Consider the following 26499-nt stretch of genomic DNA (forward strand, 5'->3'; position numbering starts at 1 on the left):
CTATTTCTGTATCTTTTAAATACTTGATAATTTGGGGGGGGTTGTTTTAGAGTAGAGTTTTTATTTCATCCTCAGTTGGTTCAGGAACACGCTCCACCATTTTGTTTTTCTCTACTCATGGTATATGAGCTGATAGCCTAATAGTAGAGTAGCCAATCAGAGCGCGCAATTGCTCATATTATCTCATCTCTTCTCATTATCTCTAGCCGCTTTATCCTGTTCTACAGGGTCGCAGGCAAGCTGGAGCCTATCCCAGCTGACTACGGGCGAAAGGCGGGGTACACCCTGGACAAGTCGCCAGGTCATCACAGGGCTGACACATAGACACAGACAACCATTCACACTCACATTCACACCTACGGCCAATTTAGAGTCACCAGTTAACCTAACCTGCATGTCTTTGGACTGTGGGGGAAACCGGAGCACCCGGAGGAAACCCACGCGGACACGGGGAGAACATGCAAACTCCGCACAGAAAGGCCCTCGCCGGCCACAGGGCTCGAACCCGGACCTTCTTGCTGTGAGGTGACAGCGCTAACCACTACACCACCGTGCCGCCTGCTCATATTATATTTATAATTTTCTACGTGCTCTTTGTACTCTGGTGTATCAATTCTGATTCAGTGACTGTGGTTTTAGAGGTCGTCGTTTGAATGGGTTGTCACGATATATGGGCGTATTTTAATATTTGTCTGCTTGCCCTGAGGATGGCCTGTGACCGAAAACGTCATGTTGCTAACCTCTTACTCCTTTTTTCCGTGATGCATTAAAAATACATTAAGGATGCACAACTTTGAAAATTCAGAATCTGCATGGTGTGTGAGTTCCCACTTTTTGTCGAACCAATTTGAAACAGCGATGTAAAAAATTAAATAAACCGTAAAAGGAAGAGTAAACTGCTGACTCACTGGACAGGATGTTTACCATGTGAAAACATTTATTTCCTCAAATAAAAGCTTTCACAAAGGAGCACATCAGAGAAATAATAAAAGTCTGGCTTTTCAACTTTAGATGATGATTGGGCAAATAGGGAATTGTTGACGCATGGAGGAAGATGAGGAAGGGAGGCATGTCTGCACTGTCCATCGCCCAGAGTCTAAATAAATATCTCAAAGCCACCCACGCCGGTTCACGGCTGACCCACTTTACAGAGCGTCAAAAATATCTGAGCTTGCGGCATCTCTGACTGTCTGCTGTTCAGCCTGGAAATTATGTCCCGCTGCATTTATTACTCCAGAGCCTCAACCTAAAAAGCTACATGCACAGCCTCTATTGCTGCAGCTAAACCATTTCTGGTTGAGGGTAAATTACCTTCTGAATGCCTGCAGTTTTAGAAATTAGTGGGAAGGATTTCGAGGTGGTTTTATGACATTAAACGACTTACTGTAAGAATACACATCTAATGAAATGTTTAAATTCCAGTGCCAGTTTCATCACAACTGTGCATCCGCTCTGCACAGCCTTAAAATGCCCTGGAGTAAGTATTATTTTATATGCATGCATATTTCAGTTCTATTTTCAAATACAGACCTGCCGGGATTAATAGGATCTCCTTAGAGTCGCTGCCGATTACATTGGTGGCTGTGCAGTTGTAGCTCCCAAAGTCATTCTGGGATTCAGGGGTGACCTGAAAGCAAGAAAGAGAGAAAGAATGAGTCATGCCGCTGTGCTCTGACCTAGCATGACGCACACGGTTTGCTTTTCACGTGGATGGCTTCTGGGAAGCTCATGGCCAGGGGACTTGCAGTGGCCCTTTATTCTTTGCTTGTGGCAGTCATCTTACTCAATAATTATTGAACGACTTCAAGAGAAAAGATGAGAGAGATGGAGAGAGTGTGAGAGACAGACAGAGGATAGTGATGGCACCATTAGCTCCAGCAGCATGGGAAACTGTGTCACAAGTGCAAGGACTTTGCCACAGAGAACACTCCATGAAATGGCCTGAAAACTCGACAACAGTCTGCACACATTTTCTCTCTTCTTCTCCTCTTTACCTACCGCATCATCATCAGTTGTTGTTTTTTTCCCCCCAGAAGGGACATGATGACTGGCATTTAAAAAAATAATAAAATAAAATTACATTTTGTTTTATTAGTTCATGAATTCATGTAGTATTTGTTTATCTGTTTATTTATTCACTTTTTGTGTTGCTTCCAAGCCAATCGACAATGCTGTTTATGCAGACATTATTGAGAAAACAATTTAATTATTGTAATCAATGTAATAGGTTGCCTATGAGGGAAAACAAAATAATGAGAAAATCGTGCTGTTGTAGAAAGAAAATTAAATATATGACTCCGCAGTGTCATTAAGTTGATCGAGTGCGCTACACTTAAAAAAATATATATTAAAAAAAAAAAATAACAGGTCATTAAAATCCAACTTCATGAGCTCTTAGACTCAAATGTTTTGACAACTGCATCGTCCAGCTCTCTTTAAAGGAGAACTGAAGGCAAATGTACAACCCCGATTCCAAAAAAGTTGGGACAAAGTACAAATTGTAAATAAAAACGGAATGCAATAATTTACAAAATCTCAAAAACTGATATTGTATTCACAATAGAACATAGACAACATATCAAATGTCGAAAGTGAGACATTTTGAAATTTCATGCCAAATATTGGCTCATTTGAAATTTCATGACAGCAACACATCTCAAAAAAGTTGGGACAGGGGCAATAAGAGGCTGGAAAAGTTAAAGGTACAAAAAAGGAACAGCTGGAGGACCAAATTGCAACTCATTAGGTCAATTGGCAATAGGTCATTAACATGACTGGGTATAAAAAGAGCATCTTGGAGTGGCAGCGGCTCTCAGAAGTAAAGATGGGAAGAGGATCACCAATCCCCCTAATTCTGCGCCGACAAATAGTGGAGCAATATCAGAAAGGAGTTCGACAGTGTAAAATTGCAAAGAGTTTGAACATATCATCATCTACAGTGCATAATATCATCAAAAGATTCAGAGAATCTGGAAGAATCTCTGTGCGTAAGGGTCAAGGCAGGAAAACCATACTGGGTGCCTATGATCTTCGGACCCTTAGACGGCACTGCATCACATACAGGCATGCTTCTGTATTGGAAATCACAAAATGGGCTCAGGAATATTTCCAGAGAACATTATCTGTGAATACAATTCACCGTGCTATCCGGTGTTGCCAGCTAAAACTCTATAGTTCAAAGAAGAAGCCGTATCTAAACACGATCCAGAAGCGCAGACGTCTTCTCTGGGCCAAGACTCATTTAAAATGGACTGTGGCAAAGTGGAAAACTGTTCTGTGGTCAGACAAATCAAAATTTGAAGTTCTTTATGGAAATCAGGGACGCCATGTCATTCGGACTCAAGAGGAGAAGGACGACCCAAGTTGTTATCAGCGCTTAGTTCAGAAGCCTGCATCTCTGATGGTATGGGGTTGCATTAGTGCGTGTGGCATGGGCAGCTTACACATCTGGAAAGACACCATCAATGCTGAAAGGTATATCCAGGTTCTAGAGCAACATATGCTCCCATCCAGATGATGTCTCTTTCAAGGAAGACCTTGCATTTTCCAACATGACAATGCCAAACCACATACTGCATCAATTACAGCATCATGGCTGCGTAGAAGAAGGGTCCGGGTACTGAACTGGCCAGCCTGCAGTCCAGATCTTTCACCCATAGAAAACATTTGGCGCATCATAAAATGGAAGATACGACAAAAAAAGACCTAAGAAAGTTGAGCAACTAGAATCCTACATTAGACAAGAATGGGTTAACATTCCTATCCCTAAACTTGAGCAACTTGTCTCCTCAGTCCCCAGACGTTTACAGACTGCTGTAAAGAGAAAAGGGGATGTCTCACAGTGGTAAACATGGCCTTGTCCCAACTTTTTTGAGATGTGTTGTTGTCATGAAATTTAAAATCACCTAATTTTTCTCTTTAAATGATACATTTTCTCAGTTTAAACATTTGATATGTCATCTATGTTCTATTCTGAATAAAATATGGAATTTTGAAACTTCCACATCATTGCATTCCGTTTTTATTTACAATTTGTACTTTGTCCCAACTTTTTTGGAATTGGGGTTGTATTATCAAAATTCTATTTCTCATTTTATTAAATACAGGAATGCATTTTTGATAGCTATTGTCACTGCTATAGCAAGTTATGAGTGTTTGAAATACGCTATGTAATATATCAGTCCATATGTCAAAGCAATGGCCGTAAACAAGATTCGTTGAGACCTGTGCGAGACATCGTAGGACGGAAGTAAAACGTACAGCGGAAATCAAAGTGACCGACGTCTGCCAACATTGTCAAAAGACGCGCGCGCCCTCTTTCGAATGCTGACGTAATCAAGCCGGAATTTTTGTTTGTTCTGATAGCAAATCGGGAAAGTTTGAAAAAAGTAGGCAGTAATCGTCATTTAAACTCGTTTTTGTGCAATATTTCGTTTGGAAAACAGTTTTCAAAATGGCGGCACTGACACCTGGCTGACACTTCACGTTTCGAAGTCTCACACAAGTCTCGTGAAGATCGCGCGGATAAGCAACGCCTGCCGTGGACCAAACGAAGTACATTCAACATGGCTAAAAACCGAATAGGCCGATAAGTAGAATATTTAATTGCAATTAGCTGCCAATACGAGTCACGATATAAGGTTATTAAAACCGAAAACGTACTTGAATAACATGTTAATTAAGAAATAAAGCAAGTTTAAAAATGACTTCAGTTCCCCTTGAATATGGAAATAGACATGTTGGGGTTCTGTAATATTACATGAAGCCAATCCAAATTTATCAAAGAAAATGATAAAAATGATAATCCTGTTTATCAAATGCCTCAGGTGATCACATGGAGTACAAATGTAAATGTAGTACCCTTATACAGGTATGTGCATATATACCTACCCGTATAAAGGTCTGTCGTACCTTTGACAGTTCCAATCAAAAGTTTGGACTCAGTGTTTTTTCTTGATTTATATTAACTAAAAGACACTTCATGTCTTAAGGTAATGATGGACTGTTTCTTTTGACTGAAATGAACGCTTCTTGACATCTGGATTACTGTATTTTTTTTATTTGCTATTTACTGTTTGATCTCAAACACATTAAAAAGGCAAAAATTCCACTAAATAACTTCAGATGAGGCACACCTGTTAATTGAAAAGCATTCCAGAGCTGTGTCCGAAATCACTCACTCATTCACTACTCCCTATCTAGGGAATTCTATATAGAGGACTATATAGTGAGCTCACTGGTAAAAAAAAATAAAATATTTTATATATATATATATATATATATATATATATATATATATATATATATAAAATAAAAAGCCCCACTTTCAGACACTACTCCATCATGCTGGTATTTATGTCATTACTATCGCACAATTAAAATGTGCTAGATCAGTCGGCTGGTGGGTTTTCAAAATAATAAATACATATTATACTGAGGCGGCACGGTGGTGTAGTGGTTAGCGCTGTCGCCTCACAGCAAGAAGGTCCTGGGTTCGAGCCCCGTGGCCGGCGAGGGCCTTTCTGTGTGGATTTTGCATGTTCTCCCCGTGTCCGCGTGGGTTTCCTCCGGGTGCTCCGGTTTCCCCCACAGTCCAAAGACATGCAGGTTAGGTTAACTGGTGACTCTAAATTGACCGTAGGTGTGAATGTGAGTGTGAATGGTTGTCTGTGTCTATGTGTCAGCCCTGTGATGACCTGGCGACTTGTCCAGGGTGTACCCCGCCTTTCGCCCGTAGTCAGCTGGGATAGGCTCCAGCTTGCCTGCGACCCTGTAGAAGGATAAAGCGGCTAGAGATAATGAGAATGAGATGAGATATTATACTGAGCGTATTTCCCACATTAATAAATACAAAGTACTTTGTGTCTGCTGCATCTCATCTCATCTCATTATCTCTAGCCGCTTTATCCTGTTCTACAGGGTCGCAGGCAAGCTGGAGCCTATCCCAGCTGACTACGGGCGAAAGGCGGGGTACACCCTGGACAAGTCGCCAGGTCATCACAGGGCTGACACATAGACACAGACAACCATTCACACTCACATTCACACCTACGGTCAATTTAGAGTCACCAGTTAACCTAACCTGCATGTCTTTGGACTGTGGGGGAAACCGGAGCACCCGGAGGAAACCCACGCGGACACGGGGAGAACATGCAAACTCCACACAGGAAGGCCCTCGCCGGCCACGGGGCTCGAACCCAGACCTTCTTGCTGTGAGGCGACAGTGCTAACCACTACACCACCGTGCCGCCCGTGTCTGCTGCATCTTTCAGTTATTTTAAATCAAGGCTGAATACTTTCTTCTTTGCCGCTGCCTTTTATTAAATCAAATGTGAGGCTTTTGATTAATTCCTCGCACTGCACTCTAACTTCTGTTCTTGTATTTTATCTGTCTGATTCTATTTTAGCTTATTTTCTATTCTCTTACCATTTTTAATTGTACTTTAATGTCCGTTTATAGTGTGTTTCTTCTTCCGTCCATTCACCCTACATGACAATATTATTGCCATTTTCACACCACAACTTATTCATTTGTCTTGTGCCCGTTGTCATAAGGAAAAACAAACTACTGCTATACTCAATCTAAAATACGTAACGGGCCTTATGAAACAGCTTTTCTTTCAGCGTGACTGCAATGCATGATGGTGTATATGGCTTGGTTAGTGACCATCAGTTGTACATTACTTTTCATGGTGCGTTATGGGATACTACGAATCCACTATATAAGGTATAATAATTCTCATTATACATTTGGACAGCACTATAAAATGGCGAACTCACTATATAGTCCACTATATAGTGAGTAGTGAGTGATTTCAAACACAGGGCAGAAGCTGGTTAAGATAATGCCAATAGTGTGCAAAGCGTCATCAAGGTAAATACTGGCTACTTTAAAGAATTTCTCATCTCATCTCATCATCTCTAGCCGCTTTATCCTGTTCTACAGGGTCGCAGGCAAGCTGGAGCCTATCCCAGCTGACTACGGGCAAAAGGCAGGGTACACCCTGGACAAGTCGCTAGGACTTTAAAGAATTTAAAATATGAAACATTTTGGGGGGTTTTTTAACACTTTTTTGTTTACCACATAATTCCATACATGTTCCATGTTATTTCGTAGTTTTGATGTCTTCGGTATTGTTCTACAATGTAGAAAAGAGTCAAAATACAGAAAACCTATGAATGAGTAGGGGTGTACAAACTTTTGACTGGTAGTACTGTATATCTTGTTAAATAAAAATAATATTTAACAGTTGTTCCACAAAATCGAGTTGTACATGAGCTGATAGTTGACGAGGCGGGCTGTGCCAAGTTGGCTACAAGCCATATACTGTACCAGGGGTACTCAATAGGTGGACTCCGGTCTGGATCCGGACCCAAACGCAATGAAATTCGGACCGAGACGAAATTCAATATTCTAATTTCATCATAGTGATCCAAGCGAGATTTCATTGGCGCGTGATTACGCGCTATATCTATCTTTTTTCCCCTACTGGATGCGATTCCGATCATGTATTTACCTAGTGCCCAATCCAATGTCCAATCAGCAGATGTGTATAATAACATCACTATGACAACTCAGTGTTACCGTGAGTTCTGCGAGTGTTCTTCCCCACCGCTGTCTGTGGATCACGCAGGTCACCATTCACTACAACACGGGCAGATATGCGAACGGTACCTGTTTGTTTAGCAAGCAAAAATCACGGCGTGCTCCAAACATGACAAAAAGCGAAAGGTGGATTCCGAAAATCGTTAATTTAAGTTAGAGTGGACCGACAAATATGCATTTGTGCTGCCTGTGGGGAGCATGAAACCAATGTGTTTCATTTGTAATGAGACAGTTCCCCTTATCAAAAGTGGAAACGTGAAACGTCATTACAAAACAAAACATGGCCACTTCGAGCAGAATTACCCACAAAACTCCGAAGTAAGGACCAGAAAGATAAGCCAAATGCAAGCATCATACCAAGCAACACATAGTGTGATAGTCAGGTCAGCCACACAACAGCAGCGTGCAACTGAAGCCTCATTGCGAGTGGCATGGGTCTTAGGCAAGCACAAAAAAAACATTCGCTGACACGGAAATCGTGAAGAAGTGCATGAATGAAGTAGCAATCGCTCTGTTTGAGGGAAAGCAAAGAGATGACATCATACAAAAAAATAAATCAAATACCCCTCTCTGATTCCACTGCAGTAAGACGAACTGAAATCCTTGCTGATGATTTACTGGACCAAATGGAATCTGCTGTTAAAAAGGCTAAATGCATATCATTGGCTTTGGATGAATCCACAGACAACACAGATAATGCCCAACTTCTGGTGTTTATCAGATTTTTTGAGGAAGAGAAGGGGGAATTCTTTGAAGATGTGTTAGGCCTCACAACCCTTGATGGGCACACAAGAGGGGATGACATTTATGAAGCAGTGATGGAGATGTTGAGAGTCAGAGAGATAGACCTAAAGCATGTTGCTTCAATTGCTACTGATGGAGCCCCAAGTATGACTGGGAGAGACAGGGGATTAGTGTCCCGCTTAAAAGCTCATCACCCTGACCTCATAGCATACCACTGTGTCATTCATCAGATGGTTTTGTGTGCCAGCCTTGGAGAGAAGTATTCAGAAGTCATGACAACAGTAATGAGACTTGTCAATTTTTTGAGGGCATCATCTGCTCTGCAGCATCGCTTGCTGTGCTCATTCCTTACAGAAGTTAATGCAGAATTTAAGGATTTGCTTCTTCACAACAATGTCAAGTCAAGTCAAGTTTTTGTATAGCGCTTTTACAATAAACATTGTCACAAAGCAGCTTGACAGAATTTGAACGACTTAAAATATGAGCTAATTTTATCCCTAATCTATCCCCAATGAGCAAACCTGTGGCGACGGTGGCAAGGAAAAACTCCCTCAGATGACATGAGGAAGAAACCTCGAGAGGAACCAGACCCAAAAGGGAACCCATCCTCATTTGGGCAACAACAGGCAACATAACTACAGTGGTGCTTGAAAGCTTGTGAACCCTTTAGAATTTTCTATATTTCTGCATAAATATGACCTAAAACATCAACAGATTTTCACACAAGTCCTAAAAGTAGATAAAGAGAACCCAGTTAAACAAATGAGACAAAAATATTATACTTGGCCACTTACTTATTGAGGAAAATGATCCAATATTACATATCTGTGAGTGGCAAAAGTATGTGAACCTCTAGGATTAGCAGTTAATTTGAAGGTGAAATTAGAGTCAGGTGTTTTCAATCAACAGGATGACAATCAGGTGTGAGTGGGCACCCTGTTTTATTTAAAGAACAGGGATCTATCAAAGTCTGATCTTCACAACACATGGTTGTGGAAGTGTATCATGGCACGAACAAAGGAGATTTCTGAGGACCTCAGAAAAAGCGTTGTTGATGCTCATCAGGCTGGAAAAGGTGAAAAAACATCTCTAAAGAGTTTGGACTCCACCAATCCACAGTCAGACAGATTGTGTACAAATGGAGGAAATTCAAGACCATTGTTACCCTCCCCAGGAGTGGTCGACCAACAAAGATCACTCCAAGAGCAAGGCATCTAATAGTCGCCGAGTTCATAAAGGACCCCAGGGTAACTTCTAAGCAACTGAAGGCCTCTCTCACATTGGCTAATGTTAATGTTCATGAGTCCACCATCAGGAGAACACTGAACAACAATGGTGTGCATGGCAGGGTTGCAAGGAGAAAGCCACTGCTCTCCAAAAAGAATATTGCTGCTCGTCTGCAGTTTGCTAAAGATCATGTGAACAATCCAGAAGGCTACTGGAAAAATGTTTTGTGGATGGATGAGACGAAAATAGAATATTTGGTTTAAATGAGAAGTGTTATGTTTGGAGAAAGGAAAACACTGCATTCCAGCATAAGAACCTTATCCCATCTGTGAAACATGGTGGTGGTAGTATCACAGTTTGGACTTGTTTTGCTGCATCTGGTCCAGGACGGCTTGCCATCGTTGATGGAACAATGAATTCTGAATTATACCAGCGAATTCTCAAGGAAAATGTCAGGACATCTGTCCATGAACTGAATCTCAAAAGAAGGTGGTTCATGCAGCAAGACAACGACCCTAAGCACACAAGTCGTTCTACCAAAGAATGGTTAAAGAAGAATAAAGTTAATGTTTTGGAATGGCCAAGTCAAAGTCCTGACCTTAATCCAATGGAAATGTTGTGGAAGGACCTGAAGCAAGCAGTTCATGTGAGGAAACCCACCAAGATCCCAGAGTTGAAGCTGTTCTGTACGGAGGAATGGGCTAAAATTCCTCCAAGCTGGTGTGCAGGACTGATCAACAGTTACCGCAAACGTTTAGTTGCAGTTATTGCTGCACAAGGGGCTCACACCAGATACTGAAAGCAACGGTTCACATACTTTTGCCACTCACAGATATGCAATACTGGATCATTTTCTTCAATAAATAAATGACCAAGTACAATATTTTTGTCTCATTTGTTTAACTGGGTTCTCTTTATCTACTTTTAGGACTCGTGTGAAAATCTGATGATGTTTTAGGTCATATTTATGCAGAAATATAGAAAATTCTAAAAGGTTCACAAACTTTCAAGCACCACTGTATAACATTAACAGTCCTAACATACAACCCCAATTCTAAAAAAGTTGGGACACTGTGTAAAACATAAATAAAAACAGAATGTGAAGGTTTACAAATCATGGAAACCCTATATTTCATTGAAAATAGTACAAAGGCAACATATCAAATGTTGAAATTGAGAAATTTTATTGTTTTTTGAAAAATATATGCTCATTTTGAATTTGATGTCAGCAACACATTTCAAAAAAGTTGGGACAGGGGCAACAAAAGATTGAAAAAGTTGTGTAATGCTATAAAAAAATAATTCGGTTAATTGGCAACAGGTCAGTAACATGATTGGGTATGAAAGAAAGAAAGAAAGAAAGAAAGAAAGAAAGAAAGAAAGAAAGAAAGAAAGAAAGAAAGAATCCCAGCCCCAGTCTCTCAAAAACAAAGATGGGGAGGGGTTCACTGCTCTGTGAAAAACTGTGGGCAAACAGTGCAACAATTTAAGAATAACATTCCTCAATGTAAAATTGCGAAGAATTTGGGGATCACATCATCTATGGTCCATAATATCATAAAAAAATTCAGAGAATCTAGAAAAATCTCTGTATGCAACAGACAAGGCTGAAAACTGACATTGGATGCCTGTGATCTTCAGGCCCTCAGGAGACACTGCATTAAAAGCAGACACGTGTCTGTAGTGGAAATCACTGTATGGGCTCAGGAACACTTCAGAAAACCATCGTCTGTGAAAACAGTTCATTACTGCATCCACAAATGCAAGTTAAAACCAGATATAAGCAATATCCAGAAACACCACCACCTTCTCTAGGCCTGAGCTCTTTTACGATGGACTGAGGCAAAGTGGAAAATTGTCCTGAGTTCTAATGAATCAAAAGTAGAAATTCTTTTTAGAAATCATGAAGACCACGTCCTCCAGGCTAAAGAGGAGAGGGACTATCCGGCTTGTTATCAGTGCACAGTTCAAAAGCCAGCATCTGTGATGGTATGAGGGTGCATTAGTGCACATGACATGGGTAACTTGTACATCTGGGAAGGCATCATTCATACTGAATGATATATACACGTTTCAGAGTAATATGCTGCCATCCAGACAAAATCTTTTTCAGGGAAGGCTTCCTTTTTTCAGCAAGACAATGCCAAATCGCTTTCTGCACATATTAAAACTGCATGACTCCGTAGTAAAAGAGACCGGGTGCTAAACTGGCCTGCCTGCAGTCCAGACCTGTCTCCCATTTAAAACATTTGGTGCATTATGAAGTGCAAAATATGACAAAGGAGACCCCGAACTGTTGAGCAACTGAAATTGTATATCAGGCAAGAATGGGACAACATTTCTCTTTCAAAACTACAGCAATTGGTCTCCTCAGTTCCCAAATGTTTACAGGGTGTAAAAGTAGAGGTGATGCAACACAGTGGTAAACATGCCCCTGTCCTAGCTTTTCTGAAACGTATTGCTGACATCAAATTCAAAATGAGCATATATTTTTCAAAAAACAATAAAATTTCTCAGTTTCAACATTTGATATGTTGTCTTAGTATTATTTTCAATGAAATATGGGATTTCCATGATTTGCAAATTATCACAGTGTTTTTATTTACAGTTTAGACAGCATACCAACTTTTTTGGAATTGGGGTTGTAAAGTCAGCTTCGTTGATGCTATAAACCCCCCACCGACGAAAACCCGAGCGCAAAACCGTTCACGACAACCGCAGTCCCAAAGTCAGCAAGTCAACTGCAATCCTAAAGTCAGCAAGTCAACTGCAGTTCTAAAGTCAGTAAGTCAACTGCAGTCCCCAGTCACAAAAACACCACTGCAAGAGTCCAGAGCGTCCTCCAGGCGCGACCCCCAACAATGTCAGGTGGCTTAATAAAGGCAAAGTACTGGAGGGGTTTTGGACACTACGGAAAGAGCTAGAAATATTTCTGTTGGATCAGAAGAGTCCAAAAGCAAAACAATTTGTGGAATTCCGCCAAAACAATTAAAAAATGGAAATTGCTGCATTTCAACTGACATTACTTGCCACCTCAATGATCTGAATTTGAAGCTCCAGGGTAAAAATAACAGTGTGTAACCTCATGTCACCTATCCGTGCTTTTTAAAGGAAACTGGAAATATTCAAAAGTGGCATACAGGAGGAGGGCCTGCTTCACTTCCCAAAACTGAAAAGTCAAGCTTCAGGAAGACTCCATCACAATTATGCTGAATTCCTGGACAAATTGATTGAAAATTTTGAAAATCGCTTTGGAGATTTCACTTTGGGAAAACAAGTCTTACTGTGCATTGAAAATCCATTCCTGGTAAAAAATCTCACAGAATTCTCAACTGAAACCCTGAAGGTCTGCCCATAGGCTAGTGCTGCTTCCCTTCAATCAGAGCTGATTGAGCTTCAGGAAAACCTTGCACTGCAGGAATCTGACCCTGCCACCTTTTGGACTAAGATGGTCCCTGGAGCAGGTGTCCCCGTCTTGCAGGAAATGGCCCTTCAAATTCTCACCATGTTCCCTTCAACATACTGTTGTGAGTCTGCCTTTTCAACTATGAATATGTTGAAGAACAAATACAGGAGCACACTCACTAATGAACATTTACACCAGTGTCTATGCCTGGCCCTCACACCTTTCATCCTCAAGTTTAAAGAACTGGTGGCACAAAAAAGGTGTCACCTTTCACAATGATATGGACAAAACAGATCACATTTTGTGCATAGTTCAATAAATGTTTTTGTGGATTCACTGCCTTTTTTGTTCGGAGTTCTAGTTTTGGAATTAAATCGTCACTATTCCGGACCCTGGACAGATTGGAAATTTGGTGAGTGGACCTTTTGAGTTTCTAATTGAGTACCCTTGCAATAGTGGAATAACTGTTTTATTCTATCCACATTCACTGGATTTTGAGAAAGAGCATTTTTATTTTTTGCAAAGTTGAAAAATAAAAACTTTATATAAAACATCCGGCAAAATAATTTCCACTTAGAATGTAAACAAACCAACGAAATGACGGGAGCAATTTGTGAAAAATGTGATGATAATTCTTGAAAAATTACGGTATATACATGTTCTTACTATCAAATACTCTTATTCCATATTTTGTTCCTTTTTTGTATTTTTGGGGTTTTGTTTTCAAGTTGAGTTTTTATTTCATCCTCGGTTGGCTAAGCAACATGTGCCGCCATTTTGTTTTTCTCTACTCATGGTATATGAGCTGATAGCCTAGAAGTAGAGTAGCCAATCAGATCGCTCGATTGCTCATATCCAGTGAATGTGGAAAGAATAAAATATTATATATATATATATATATATATATAAATATATATATATATATATATATATATATAAATATATATATATATATATATATATATATATATATATATATATATATATATATATACACTTAATTTAAACAAAATAAAATAAATTGTAGGTTTAACTTGTCAGAATACGCTTTTGCTCACTGACCTGACTCTCATGTGCAGTTTCACGAAAATCGCTACTCCTCCTACAGGAGTGATCAGATTTTGATCAAACTTAGATGGAATGTTCCCCCGGTTGGTGTGTATAAAAGTTGTCAAGATGGTGGCGCCATCTGTTGTATTTAACATTTTATGGGCGTTTGAAAATTTTGGGTGACTCATCACACCAAACACTACTGTTCGTAAACTGCTAGGATGTTTTCTCTGAAACGCACCCAGAAGACTCAAAAGACATATTTCAGCAAGAATTGTTCACCAGGTGGCGCCAGCGGCTACACAGGGGTTATATGCAATTTCACAAAAATCGATACTCCTCCTATAGTACTGATCGGATTTCAAACTCGCACACAACAACACTGGCCGGTATGAGCTACAGCCTCATTGAGGCCAATTTTTGTTATTGGAATACAGTTTATATTGTTTAGCTATGGTTGTTATAGTGATATGAGGGACCTTTTCAAAGTCAGAAACAGGGTCTGTGGACTAGCTACATTAGCAAATCTAGTTTTGCTTCCTACATAAATCTTTGGGTGATCAATTTCTCTAAATAATGTGAAAATAATTGAGACGTTTAATTTAAATTACAGGGATGATGTTCAGGTCGAGACACAAGTGTTGCAAAAGAACTGGTCTTTGTCAATCTGAAAAAAAAAAAAAATCCAAAACAAAAATGTGATTATAAACCCAGCCATATGGTCATTGGCACAGAACGCTGCTAGACAGACAGCATGATGTTTAATTATAGCTCGAGGTTTAATTATGGTGTCATGACAGGCATGCAGAGGCAGTGGACAAACCTCCAGGTAGCTGATGGTGGGTGTGCTGTAGATCTTGATGTTGGTGGTGTTCACTGCTGGCAGCTGCAGTCCATCTCGGAACCACTGCACCGCAGCACTTGGATGAGCCAGAGCCTCACATGTGAGGTTAGCAGCATTCCCTTCCCATGTAAACTTTGTCACTGAGGCCTGGATTTTTGGAGCATCTGTAATGAACACAAGAAATTATTTGGAAACCGGCAAAAACGGTGTAGTCCAGTTCACTGTCTGTCCTCTTTATGTTACCATCGGTCAGTACTGTATTATTTTCTGACTTGGCACTTTTGCTACAGTCTGTCCCTTTCTCAGGCTTGGGAAATATCTGTATGGAGGGATAACCTAACAGAGATGTCATGATATGCCAATGTTTAATGCAGCACCCACAAGGCCAAAGATAATATTCAGCATGATGCTCCCACCACCATGTTTCATTGCAGGAATAGTTGTCAGAGTGATAAGCAATGCTGGGTTTCCACTAAATGTAGCAGTTTGTGCCAGGGCTAAAAAGTTAAATTTTGGTTTCGTCAGACGGAGAAAAAAATTTTTCCAGATATTTGCTGAGTACCCAACATGTCTTTTGGCAAACTTCAAACAGGTTTTCGTATGGCTTGCCAGTTGTTCAGTGTTTGCCTTGGGCCTTGGAGTTCCTTTAAAGGCTAATTCCTTCCTTACCTTGTCAACAACTTTTGGTAGGAGTTGCGGTTATGGTGATGCTGTGTTCTTTCCATTTTCTAATAATAAATTTAATAGCATTCTGCACTATATTCAAAGTTTGGGGTAATTTTATAACCAATGAACTTTGTTACTGACTTGTTGACAAGCTGCTTGGTCTTCATGGGGTTGTTTGTTCTGGTATTTTCTATCACAAACTCTGGGATGTACAGAAAAAGATCTATTTTATATTGAAATTATCTGACACTTTAATTGCACCGGGGTGAACTCCTTTCCATTACCTCTAACGGCAGCCGATTGCACCAGATCTACAGTTATTTAGGGGTTTCATACCAGTGGGGTAAATACTTACATATGCAATCACAGCTTTTTTTTTTGTAAATATTTTTCCTACCACTTCAATATTATGAACTATTTTGTGCTGATTCATGACATATAATCCCAAATAAGTCCATTTCATATCCAGATTATAATTTGGACATCAAAAAGTTGGAGGTCGGAGGATTGGTAGCGTGTTATTTTCCCATTTTATTTTACGTCTTATATTTATATTCTGTGATTCATATACTTAAAAGCTTAAAACGCTCTGTTAATAATCCCAGCAAGGACATTTTGGTCTTTCCACAAAAGCATTTCTCATTCCGAAATGTCAGGTGATATCCACTTGGCACGTGTGTAATTTGCCTGGTTGTAAAGCTGGTTGTACAGGAGGAGACGGTTCCACTGGATAATTAAACTCTCTAACATTAGCCCGCGAGGCACCAGAGACTGAGTACATCTCCACAGTGCTGCTGTGATAAGGAAAATTCGCCCTCCAATCTGATCACCATCTGCAAGCTCTACTCAGGACCATAGGCTGCAACACCGGTGTTCAGACAGAGCAAGTAAAAAATAACTTAATGATTGCTCAGCCATCCATAAGAACAGAACTCTCCTCACAGACATCAAAAATAACTGATTATGACATGTATTTTATCTTTTTTATTTCCACCAGGCTGGAAAGTCTGTCAGATGATGGTTTTCGTTATACTGATTTAGCACTGCTGAATTATCGACATTGCTGATATACTAACGAATAATCGCGCACCTTCATAGGCATGACTGGGATTGAGAGCGAGCAGTAAATCAGTACTTTTGTCTTATTCTGTCCTTGCTCTCAAACGCTACGTCCTGGATAACCACTGGCAAGACCATTCAAAGGTTGTGTAACAGCCTGAACTCATTCAGGTTCACCTGCTCAGAACAAAGCACCTTATCACTAATTAGTCCAAGACACTTCAAGCACTCAGCCAAGCACCTGATTACAAGCAAGTCGTACTGCGTGGAACTGCAATTGCGCATCAGTCGTGCATTTTGATGTTATCTCACGACTGGAGCAGATTACTTGTTTTTCAGGTGAAGGAAATTAATCCAATCAGTCTTTCATTACGCATCAGGCTTTTTCAGCTCCGCGTTTCTGATTCCTGGAACCCATTTGAGAGTGTGGAGTAAGATTAAAACTGATTTTGATCTACCTTTTTTTGTAAATCTCTTTGATGCTAATGATGCGTAGATGCTGCTGAAGAAAATGTAATTTGATAAGAGTAAAAGCTTTTGTATTACATACACCTCGTACTTTTTTTTTTTAACTGGCTGTCAGAAGTGTGTGATATTTGATATGGCCGAGATTATAATGCAGTCGGTTTTGCATGAGGTCTTCTGAGGTATTTTCAAGACGTTTTTAAACCAGGGCTTTGAACCGGTTCAAGGAACGAAAACGAAAACTGGGAACTTTTTCTATTTCACATGGAACAGAAACGAAACCAGAAACTTTATTATTTTTTATGTTCCGGAACAGAAACGCTTATTAAAAATAATGGTAACCAGTTAATACCGGTTTTTATTTCGTTCCTCAAAGTTTCCGTAGCCTACAAATAAAAAAAGTCATTCTTCTCCTGCGCAAGTTTCTATGACCCACTGGGGTTCACTTCCTGTGTGACGTTCGCTGACTGAATGGAGAGAGCGGGAGGGTGGACTACTATCACGTCTCCACATCTTAAATAAGAGGTAAATATTGCAGTCTATCGTTATTCAAAAACGTCAATTTCAAACACGATATCAATATATTTGTCCACGTTAATTAGAGGCTCGCGAACATTAAATGACGTTAACCTCTGTTAGCCTATCAATGCATACAGGGCTTTCCACTAAGGCTCATACTAGCCAGCCATGACAAAGAAGTAGCCAGCCGGGGGGGGGGGGTGGGGGGTGTTAAACACAAAATGAACTCCGCCGAGTGCGCGTGCGCGCCCACTCCTGCCTCCGCCGAGTGCGCGCACGCGCACACCGCATGTCGGGGCTGCGGATCAGCGAAGTCGGCGGGGAATTTGTGGTTATTATCGGTACAAACAGCGCGAATCACAACTTAAATGAGTGCGGTTCAGTTTGACATTGTCAGTCCGTTAGATAAACATTTAATTTTATTAAAATCGAAAATTAATATTTAGAACCTGTGGACTACAAAAATAATAGTCATTAAAGTAGCCGGCTGGACTTAATTGTGTGCCGGCTGTATGGCCGGCAGCCGGCGCTTGTGGAAAGCCCTGTATAGGGCCTGACTAGCCTTTGGTAACACACTAAACGAATTCTCTTTCATTTTTGGCACTTTTTCTGTTTGTGTAGATGGGAAGACATACTGAGAATCCAAATCGCCAACATTTGAAATAATAATTGTTTTGAATTATTTCTTGTCTTATTTAATGAAGGTTGTAATAGAATTAGCCTACATTTGGCTTAAGCTGAATGAGACAGAGACATAATTTTATAGCCATTTGTTAAACAGCTGACAGGGAACGTAATTAACCGTTCCGGGAACGAAATTTTTTTGTTCTAACCGGTTCGGGAACGTCTATTTAATGGTGGAACCCAAAACCGGAAACGTTAAAATTCCGTTTCTGTTCGGAACGAACCAATAGGAAAAAAATTCTGGCTCAAAGCCCTGTTTTAAACCATACACTTTGAAGAAACGTGTGCCGAGATGCAGTTTATGGTACAGCAAACAACTTATTTTTTAGTCACTGATACTGATACCGATATATAAAATATCCAGTAATAAAAATGTTGAGGGATATAATTTTATATGACAAAAATTAAGCAGCTTTAGATAGAATTATTATTAAGCTCTCAAAAGTCAAAAAAAAATTTTTCAGAGACAGCAATATCAGAGAAACATACTGACGTACTAACATTAGTAATAAAGTACTAACAATGTAAATGAAATTTTACAACTCAATAAATTTTACATCTCAAATAAAAGCACATTTTCCAGAGTTGGCCCAAATACTCAAGTCTGTCCCCAGGATCGATTCTGGGTCGCTTTGGAGTGTCAAATTTTTATTACAGGATTGTTTTAAATTCCCTTTGAAGATAAATTCCTTTGACAACTTTGTGTCTTGGAAAATCTTGATAAAATAAACGATAATTAATAAAAAAAAATTGCATTGTTTTTTGCAACTAAATCACTGTTGAATTCTCAATTCTGATTGGTCAGATGTTGTGACATCATACTACTGTGTTGCTGATTATTTTCCTATCACAACATGGCCTTTCATGTTTTATTCTTTACTTAATTAATGCTTTATTCATATAATTAGTGTTTCTTTACATTTGCTTGACACTAATTAACAGTTCAGTTTGTTTTTAATCCTTTTCTTTCTTTTTACCGACCTTCCTATGCACTCAGTGCACATGACCAGAGTCTTCCACAAGGCTAGACAGACATATTGCAGACGTATGCTAAAACTAGCAAGCTAGTCACACAAGAATGGCAGAGAAAGGGCAGCCAAAATTTCCATTTACACCTAATGTTATACCGACAACACCTTGCACTGCTAAGCAAAGCAAGAAAAGAAAGACTGAAGTAGAAAAGGCTAGAACGGAAAATAAAGCGAGATGTCAATTGATGTTAAGATGTCTGGATTGTCCGTTGCTTTGGACGGTTTTTTAGTAATGGTGACAACTGAGGGAGCTGAAGGGCCCGAAAAGTGATGCCATGGTTGCTGAATTTTTGTTGGACAGGTAATTATCTGGTTTATTCTTGTTTTGTTATTTACCTCATCCTCCAGCAGTAATCAGGCAGTGCGCGTTCAGGTGTTTTGGAAGGAGGCCTGAAGGGAAGGGGTGGGATTTTTCAGTTGAATACTTTCAGAATCTCACTTACTCTTGCTGGTTTGTCCAACATTGCTTACACTCTCTTTAATTTCGTCTTATTATTTTGGCTGATAATTTTGCTTCTTTCTAGAAATAAATGCTTGAAGTAAGCGAACTTTCAAGCCTGAAATGAGTGAAAATATCTACAAATAAAGCTCAATAAGCTTACGTTTGTTTAATAACAAGCTAATAAAGAGAAACGGTTGCATTTGCCTATATTCAAGATCTTCAAAGTTCAAAGACATGCAGATTAAGTACAATGGGGGCCACTTGTAACTGGCGCAAGCTGTAGTGGTTTCCCAGCCAAAATGCATTTTATATATACACACACACACACACAGTTGTGCTCATAAGTTTACATACCCTGGCAGAATTTTTGCTTTCTTGGCCTTTTTTCAGAGAATATGAATGATAACACAAAAACTTTTTTCCCCACTCATGGTTAGTGGTTGGGTGAAGCCATTTATTGATAAACAACTGTGTTTTCTATTTTTAAATCATAATGACAACAAAAAACATCCAAATGACCCTGATCAAAAAAGTTTACATACCCCAGTTCTTAATACCGTGTATTGCCCCCTCTAACATCAATGACAGCCTGAAGTCTTTTGTGGTAGTTGTGGATGAGGCTCTTTATTTTCTCAGATGGTAAAGCTGCCCATTCTTCTTGGCAAAAAGCCTCCAGTTCCTGTAAATTCCTGGGCTGTCTTGCATGAACTGCGCGTTTGAGATCTCCCCAGAGTGGCTCGATGATACTGAGGTCAGGAGACTGAGATGGCCACTCCAGAACCTTCACTTTGTTCTGCTGTAGCCAATGACAGGTCGACTTGGCCTTGTGTTTTGGATCGTTGTCATGTTGGAAGGTCCAAGTACGTCCCATGCGCAGCTTCCGGGCTGATGAGTGCAAATTTGCCTCCAGTATTTGCTGATAACGTGCTGCATTCATCTTTCCTTCAACTGTGACCAAGTTTCCTGTGCCTTTGTAGCTCACACATCCCCAAAACATCAGCGATCCACCTCCGTGCTTTACAGTAGGAATGGTGTTCCTTTCATCATTGGCCTTGTTGACACCTCTCCAAATGTAACGTTTATGGTTGTGGCCAAAAAGTTCAATTTTGGTTTCATCACTCCAAATTACCTTGTTCCAGAAGTTTTGAGGCTTGTCTCTGTGCTGTTTGGCATAAATTTTTGTTGGTCTACCTGACCGTGGTTTGGTTTTAACAGAGCCTCTGATTTTCCATTTGTTAATCACAGTTTGAACACTGCTGACTGGCATTATCAATTCCGTGGATATCTTTTTGTATCCCTTTCCTGTTTTATACAGTTCAACTACCTTTTCCCGTAGATCCATTGACAATTTTTTGCTTTCCCCATGACTCAGAATCCAGAAACATCAGTGGTTGGATGAAAGATGCGAGAGTCTGTCTGGATCCCAGAAACTCACTCAGCTTTTATGCACACACACTGATTACAAGCAAACAGATCACAAGTGAGGATGCTACCTTTAGTAGCCATTCAAACCCATTTGTGTCAACTTCTGTGCATGTTATCAGGCCAAAATCACCAGGGTATGTGAACTTTTGATCAGGGTCATTTGGGTAGTTTCTGTTGTCATTATGATTTAAAAAGAGAAAACACAGTTGTTTGACAATAAATGGTTTCACCCAACCACTAAGCATGAGTGGAAAATATGTTTTTGTGTTATCATTCATATTCTCTGAAAAATGGCCAAAGAATCATAGATTCTGCCAGGGTATGTAAACTTATGAGCACAACTGTATATATATCACAATGGTAAAGCTAAATAAATTTAAAAATTAAATTCATTAAAATTCAACTGACTGCAAGTTGGCCTGGTGGTTAGCGTATCCGCCTCTCGACCAGGAGATTGTGAGTTCTACTTGCAGTTGGGTCATACCAAATACCAGCATAAAAACGGTACCTACTGCCATCTGGCGAGGCACGCAGCAATACAGATGCAAGTAGGGAGTCAAACTCTTGCAGTTACCAGAGGACCAGTCCCACACTTTAATCCGAGCTACGTAATAGGCAAGAGGCCGAGGGCCATAGAAATGGAGATTGGCACTGCCCAATGTACCTTAAAAGTAGGCGGCCTTTCAATTTCATAAAATCAGTGCAATTTAGTTCCCTCTGAAATTTGGTCATTGTCATATACGTTTATTTCTGTAATATCTAAAAAAAAAACCAGGCCATTCTGTGTCTGGGAAGTTATTTAATTTGAGAGGATTCGTGAGCAAATAATACGCATGAAATATCTTGCCGCACAGTCAAACAGACAGAGGAAGTCCGTGTGTGCATGCGCAGGTTTACCTTTGACCGTGCACTGATGGTGATGATACACGGGGCAACTTTTTGGGCAATGTTGCCGAGCAATGTTGCTGGCAACGGGCAACTAGGTGAGACACAGGGCAACTTTTCGGGGCAACTAACAATGGGCAACAACAGTTAGCAACGGCAGTTTACAGTTAGCTTAAAAAAAAAAAAAAATCGATGTCTTAATTTTTGCTGTGACCATTTAATCAAGCTGTCTGTTGTTTTTTAGAGCTTTGGTGAGGTAAATTCCTCCATATAGAATATTAAAATAACAACTTACCGGCGTAAAAACAGATGAGGAGTCTCTCCATCTCTTCACTCCACTGACACTGAGCGGCCGCCATATTTGTTTGAAATTTCTGATCCGAACCTCACCGGAGGTCACATGACTCGATACTCGCGTTCTGATTGGCTTATCTCAAAAAGTTGCCAGAGATTATCAAAACCATTCAGAAAGAAACAATGTTGCCCAATCTCAATAGAAAAGAGTCAAAACGCAATTGCCCAGCAACATTGCTCGGCAACATTGCCCAAAAAGTTGCCCCGTGTATCATCACCATGAGAGTTCCATCATTCTGTCGCTAAATGAACAGCTGATCACACTGAGGTGCTCGCTGACCGCCAATATTTATTAGTTTGGTCCTGTGCTTCCTTTCCTTCGCAACATAACATCTTTTCTTCTCACTTTCCGTTACTGTAATAACGTTTCATTCACGTCTTCCATTTTTCTCTCCTGTTTCAAATTTGCATCGCACAATGCCTTGCGTCAACGGGGAAAGCCCACCACGTGATGCATGACGTAGTATCTTGTATTGCGTCACGGTGAAGCAAGAAACAATAGTGGAGAATTTAGGGCCGCATGGCTTTAAATTCATTAATTGTTCTATTTAAAAAAAAAAACTAATACAATTGGAAGGCTGCGAGTTGAATTCGGTCCACTGAACAAAAATAATTGGGTGTCGGGGAAAATTCTTTTTATGACCTCATCTCATCTCATCATCTCTAGCCGCTTTATCCTTCTACAGGGTCGCAGGCAAGCTGGAGCCTATCCCAGCTGACTACGGGCGAAAGGCGGGGTACACCCTGGACAAGTCGCCAGGTCATCACAGGGCTGACACATAGACACAGACAACCATTCACACTCACATTCACACCTACGGTCAATTTAGAGTCACCAGTTAACCTAACCTGCATGTCTTTGGACTGTGGGGGAAACCGGAGCACCCGGAGGAAACCCACGCGGACACGGGGAGAACATGCAAACTCCACACAGAAAGGCCCTCGCCGGCCCCGGGGCTCGAACCCAGGACCTTCTTGCTGTGAGGCGACAGCGCTAACCACTACACCACCGTGCCACCCCCTTTTTATGACCTACACATGAAAAATCTGAAAGTCAGTCTACCTTTAAGGGCCTGGTTAGAACTTGGATGGGAGATTCCTGGGAAAACCAGGTCCTGGCATGGGAAAGACACTTTTCTCAAGATTTTTAAAGATTTTTTTTGTTGTTGTTGCAGCGTTATCTTGTCTAGCCTTGTGTGTAAAGTCAGAGTGATAGTGATAGCCTCTAGTCTGGTCAGTATGTTTATTCTGAGCTTTCGTTAATCCAGTCTCTGTTTACTTTTCTTATTACCTCAGCTTTCCTCGGATTCCTTTTATCTGGTGGATTAAACCTCGCACACTAGCATCCACACAGAATGTAGTCTGATACTTTGTCACGTTATAGTTTACATCATTAAAATCAGAACCGCTAAATCAGTTGGTTCAGCCATCGTTTATGAATTTGTTTAGCCATCAGCTATTATTTATTCGCCCACCTGCTGGAGTTCTTTTATAATTAGGGAAAGAGAAGATACATATGAGAAGAGACAGCTGGGTTTCTTACAGCGCACTTCCAGGTACATGCTCTGGATGTCCTGGCCGATGGAGTTGCGGGCGGTGCAGAGGTACTGGCCGGCGTCTGTGAACTGGACGTACTTCAGGGTGAGAGAGGACACACGGGCATCGCTGCGCACTATCACATTACTGTCCAGACTCTGCACAGACAGACGGAAAGGGAGGAGGGGGGATAGTGAGAGATCATAATCAGAAATTCAATACTTCTGTCCTCTTAGTACAGCTGTCAATTTTCTAAATGTGTTCCAGATTTGACTCGGCCCTTGTCCTCATCCTAACCCCACCCCTGCTTTCATCACATTCGGATTCTAATTGGTTAACAGATTTAGTATTTAAATGCATTTTCGAATTAATAACCTTGTAAATGTATTTCACACAGACAAAGCAAACATGAGTAGCAGCCACACTACGCGCTCAGATCAAAGAAGCCACAGATTTTCGCTTTCACCAGAAAATCATGAAAAAGCAATGCTATACATTTATTTTCATTTCATATGCTGCACTTACACCAGGAGGGACGTGACACAACAAAGCAGACAGAAGTTATTTATTTTCAGCAAGAACTGCTGATTTAAAATGAGCAATGTCAGCATGACCAGCAACACATGCAAAAAAAAAAAAAGGGAACGGACTTTATGCAAATGAAGTGGAGAAATTTCATGATTATTAATAGCACGGAGGGACAGTTGTACGGCTTTTCAAAGGTTTGATAAATCTGAATAGAACAGTGGCAATTTTTTCCTCCTGAGATTTATAGCTGTGATCACCAGGACACACTGCGTGGATGTATAAGCATTTCTTTCAGAATGGTTAGTTCTAGCTGGAAGATATCGATTTGTTTAAAAAAGAAGAAGTTTTGTTGCAAGCCATATACTTTATGCGCCATCAAGGAATCCATGGCAACTGACAGTAACTCAACAGCGGACCACTGTAGGGTTAATCTGTGAGATCCATGTAAAAATACACAACGTGGCTAAAAGTTTGTAGACATCTGACCTTCAGAAGAGTCAGAGAAAGAAAAGAGGGAATAAATCTGGAATGGGATGTTCAATAAGCACATACGAGTGTGATGGTCAGTCAGGCCTGCAGTACTCAAGTCCGACTCATGCTCTAATTTTAAGGACTCGTGACTTGACTTGGACTTGAGTACTGATGACGCAGACTTGGACTTGTGCATTAACTGCATTCGAACTCGTAAACTGGGGACGAGGACTTGGATTTTTTCTTTATTTTTTGTAACATGCCATAATAATTTGGCATACAATATTTTAGATTAGAGATTAGATTAGATAAAACTTTATTGATCCCTTTGGGAAGGTTCCCTCAGGGAAATTAAGATTCCAGCAGCATCATTACAGATAAACAGAGAAAAGAAATAGAGAAAACTTCTAGATAAATTAAAATAAATTAAGTATTTACATATACAAATATAAAAGAATAAGATATGGGGAGGGCAGGCACGGTGGTGTAGTGGTTAGCGCTGTCGCCTCACAGCAAGAAGGTCCTGGGTTCGAGCCCCGTGGCCGGCGAGGGCCTTTCTGTGTGGAGTTTGCATGTTCTCCCCGTGTCCGCGTGGGTTTCCTCCGGGTGCTCCGGTTTCCCCCACAGTCCAAAGACATGCAGGTTAGGTTAACTGGTGACTCTAAATTGACCGTAGGTGTGAATGTGAGTGTGAATGGTTGTCTGTGTCTATGTGTCAGCCCTGTGATGACCTGGCGACTTGTCCAGGGTGTACCCCGCCTTTCGCCCGTAGTCAGCTGGGATAGGCTCCAGCTTGCCTGCGACCCTGTAGAAGGATAAAGCGGCTAGAGATAATGAGATGAGATGAGATGAAGATATGGGGAAGAGAGGAAGGGGAGGGGGGAGAAGTGGGGTTAGGGTAAGTGTGTGTATGTGGGAGGAGGAAGCAGGAAAAAATAATTTATATCGACATTAATTTTTATACTAATTTCGTGCAAGAGAATGCACATTAATCTGGTCATACGTCACGTTCAGGAACAAACTAACGTTAATGGTGTTAAAATGCCTGGAGAGAAGCCCCTAGGATTGTCCGCTTTGCTTATACAGACTTCTCGTGCAGTGGGAAAAAGTGCACTGCTGTGTGTTCCATATGTAGAAGAACTATCGAGGAGATGATGGGGACAACCTCGAACTTCAGTCATCATTTGAGAAGACTCCACCCAGAGAAGGAAGTGACACGCTATGTTAATTGCTCTGTTGCTAGCGGGGCTTGCTTGCTGATCGATGAACTAGCTAGTGTTAACCCTCTCTCATCTTATTTGCCCTGTTGATAGCGGCGCTTGTGTCGGACTCGATTCGGATCAGTCGTGGGCTCGACTCGGAATTTTCTTTAAATCACTTGGACTTCAACACTGGGACGTTGAGCCTGGACTTGAGTTTTAGTGACTTGACTAAGTAGAGCTCATCAGATTTTTAGCTCATAGCGAGGTGGAATCTCAAATAGCTTTTTAGATTTAACATTCGAAACCTGATGCTTCATAGAAAAACAAATTGTAAAAATAAAGTACACTTGTGTTC

General features: G+C 40.6%; 1 protein-coding gene across 4 annotated transcripts in view; it reads right to left on the minus strand.

Moving 5' to 3' along the window:
• ncam1a (neural cell adhesion molecule 1a) overlaps positions 1–26499 on the minus strand; it is a 780402-nt gene that overhangs the window by 103028 nt on the left and 650875 nt on the right. For all 4 annotated transcript variants that reach the window (XM_060936138.1, XM_060936137.1, XM_060936141.1 and 1 more), the window contains 3 exons: positions 23951–24101; positions 14857–15041; positions 1531–1627 (listed from right to left, as the gene is read on the minus strand). In XM_060936138.1, the coding sequence (XP_060792121.1) occupies positions 1531–1627; positions 14857–15041; positions 23951–24101 (433 nt within the window). The remainder of the gene's footprint in view (positions 1–1530; positions 1628–14856; positions 15042–23950; positions 24102–26499) is intronic.

Source organism: Neoarius graeffei, chromosome 12 (genome assembly GCF_027579695.1).
Source record: "Neoarius graeffei isolate fNeoGra1 chromosome 12, fNeoGra1.pri, whole genome shotgun sequence".
NCBI classification, from domain to species: domain Eukaryota; kingdom Metazoa; phylum Chordata; class Actinopteri; order Siluriformes; family Ariidae; genus Neoarius; species Neoarius graeffei.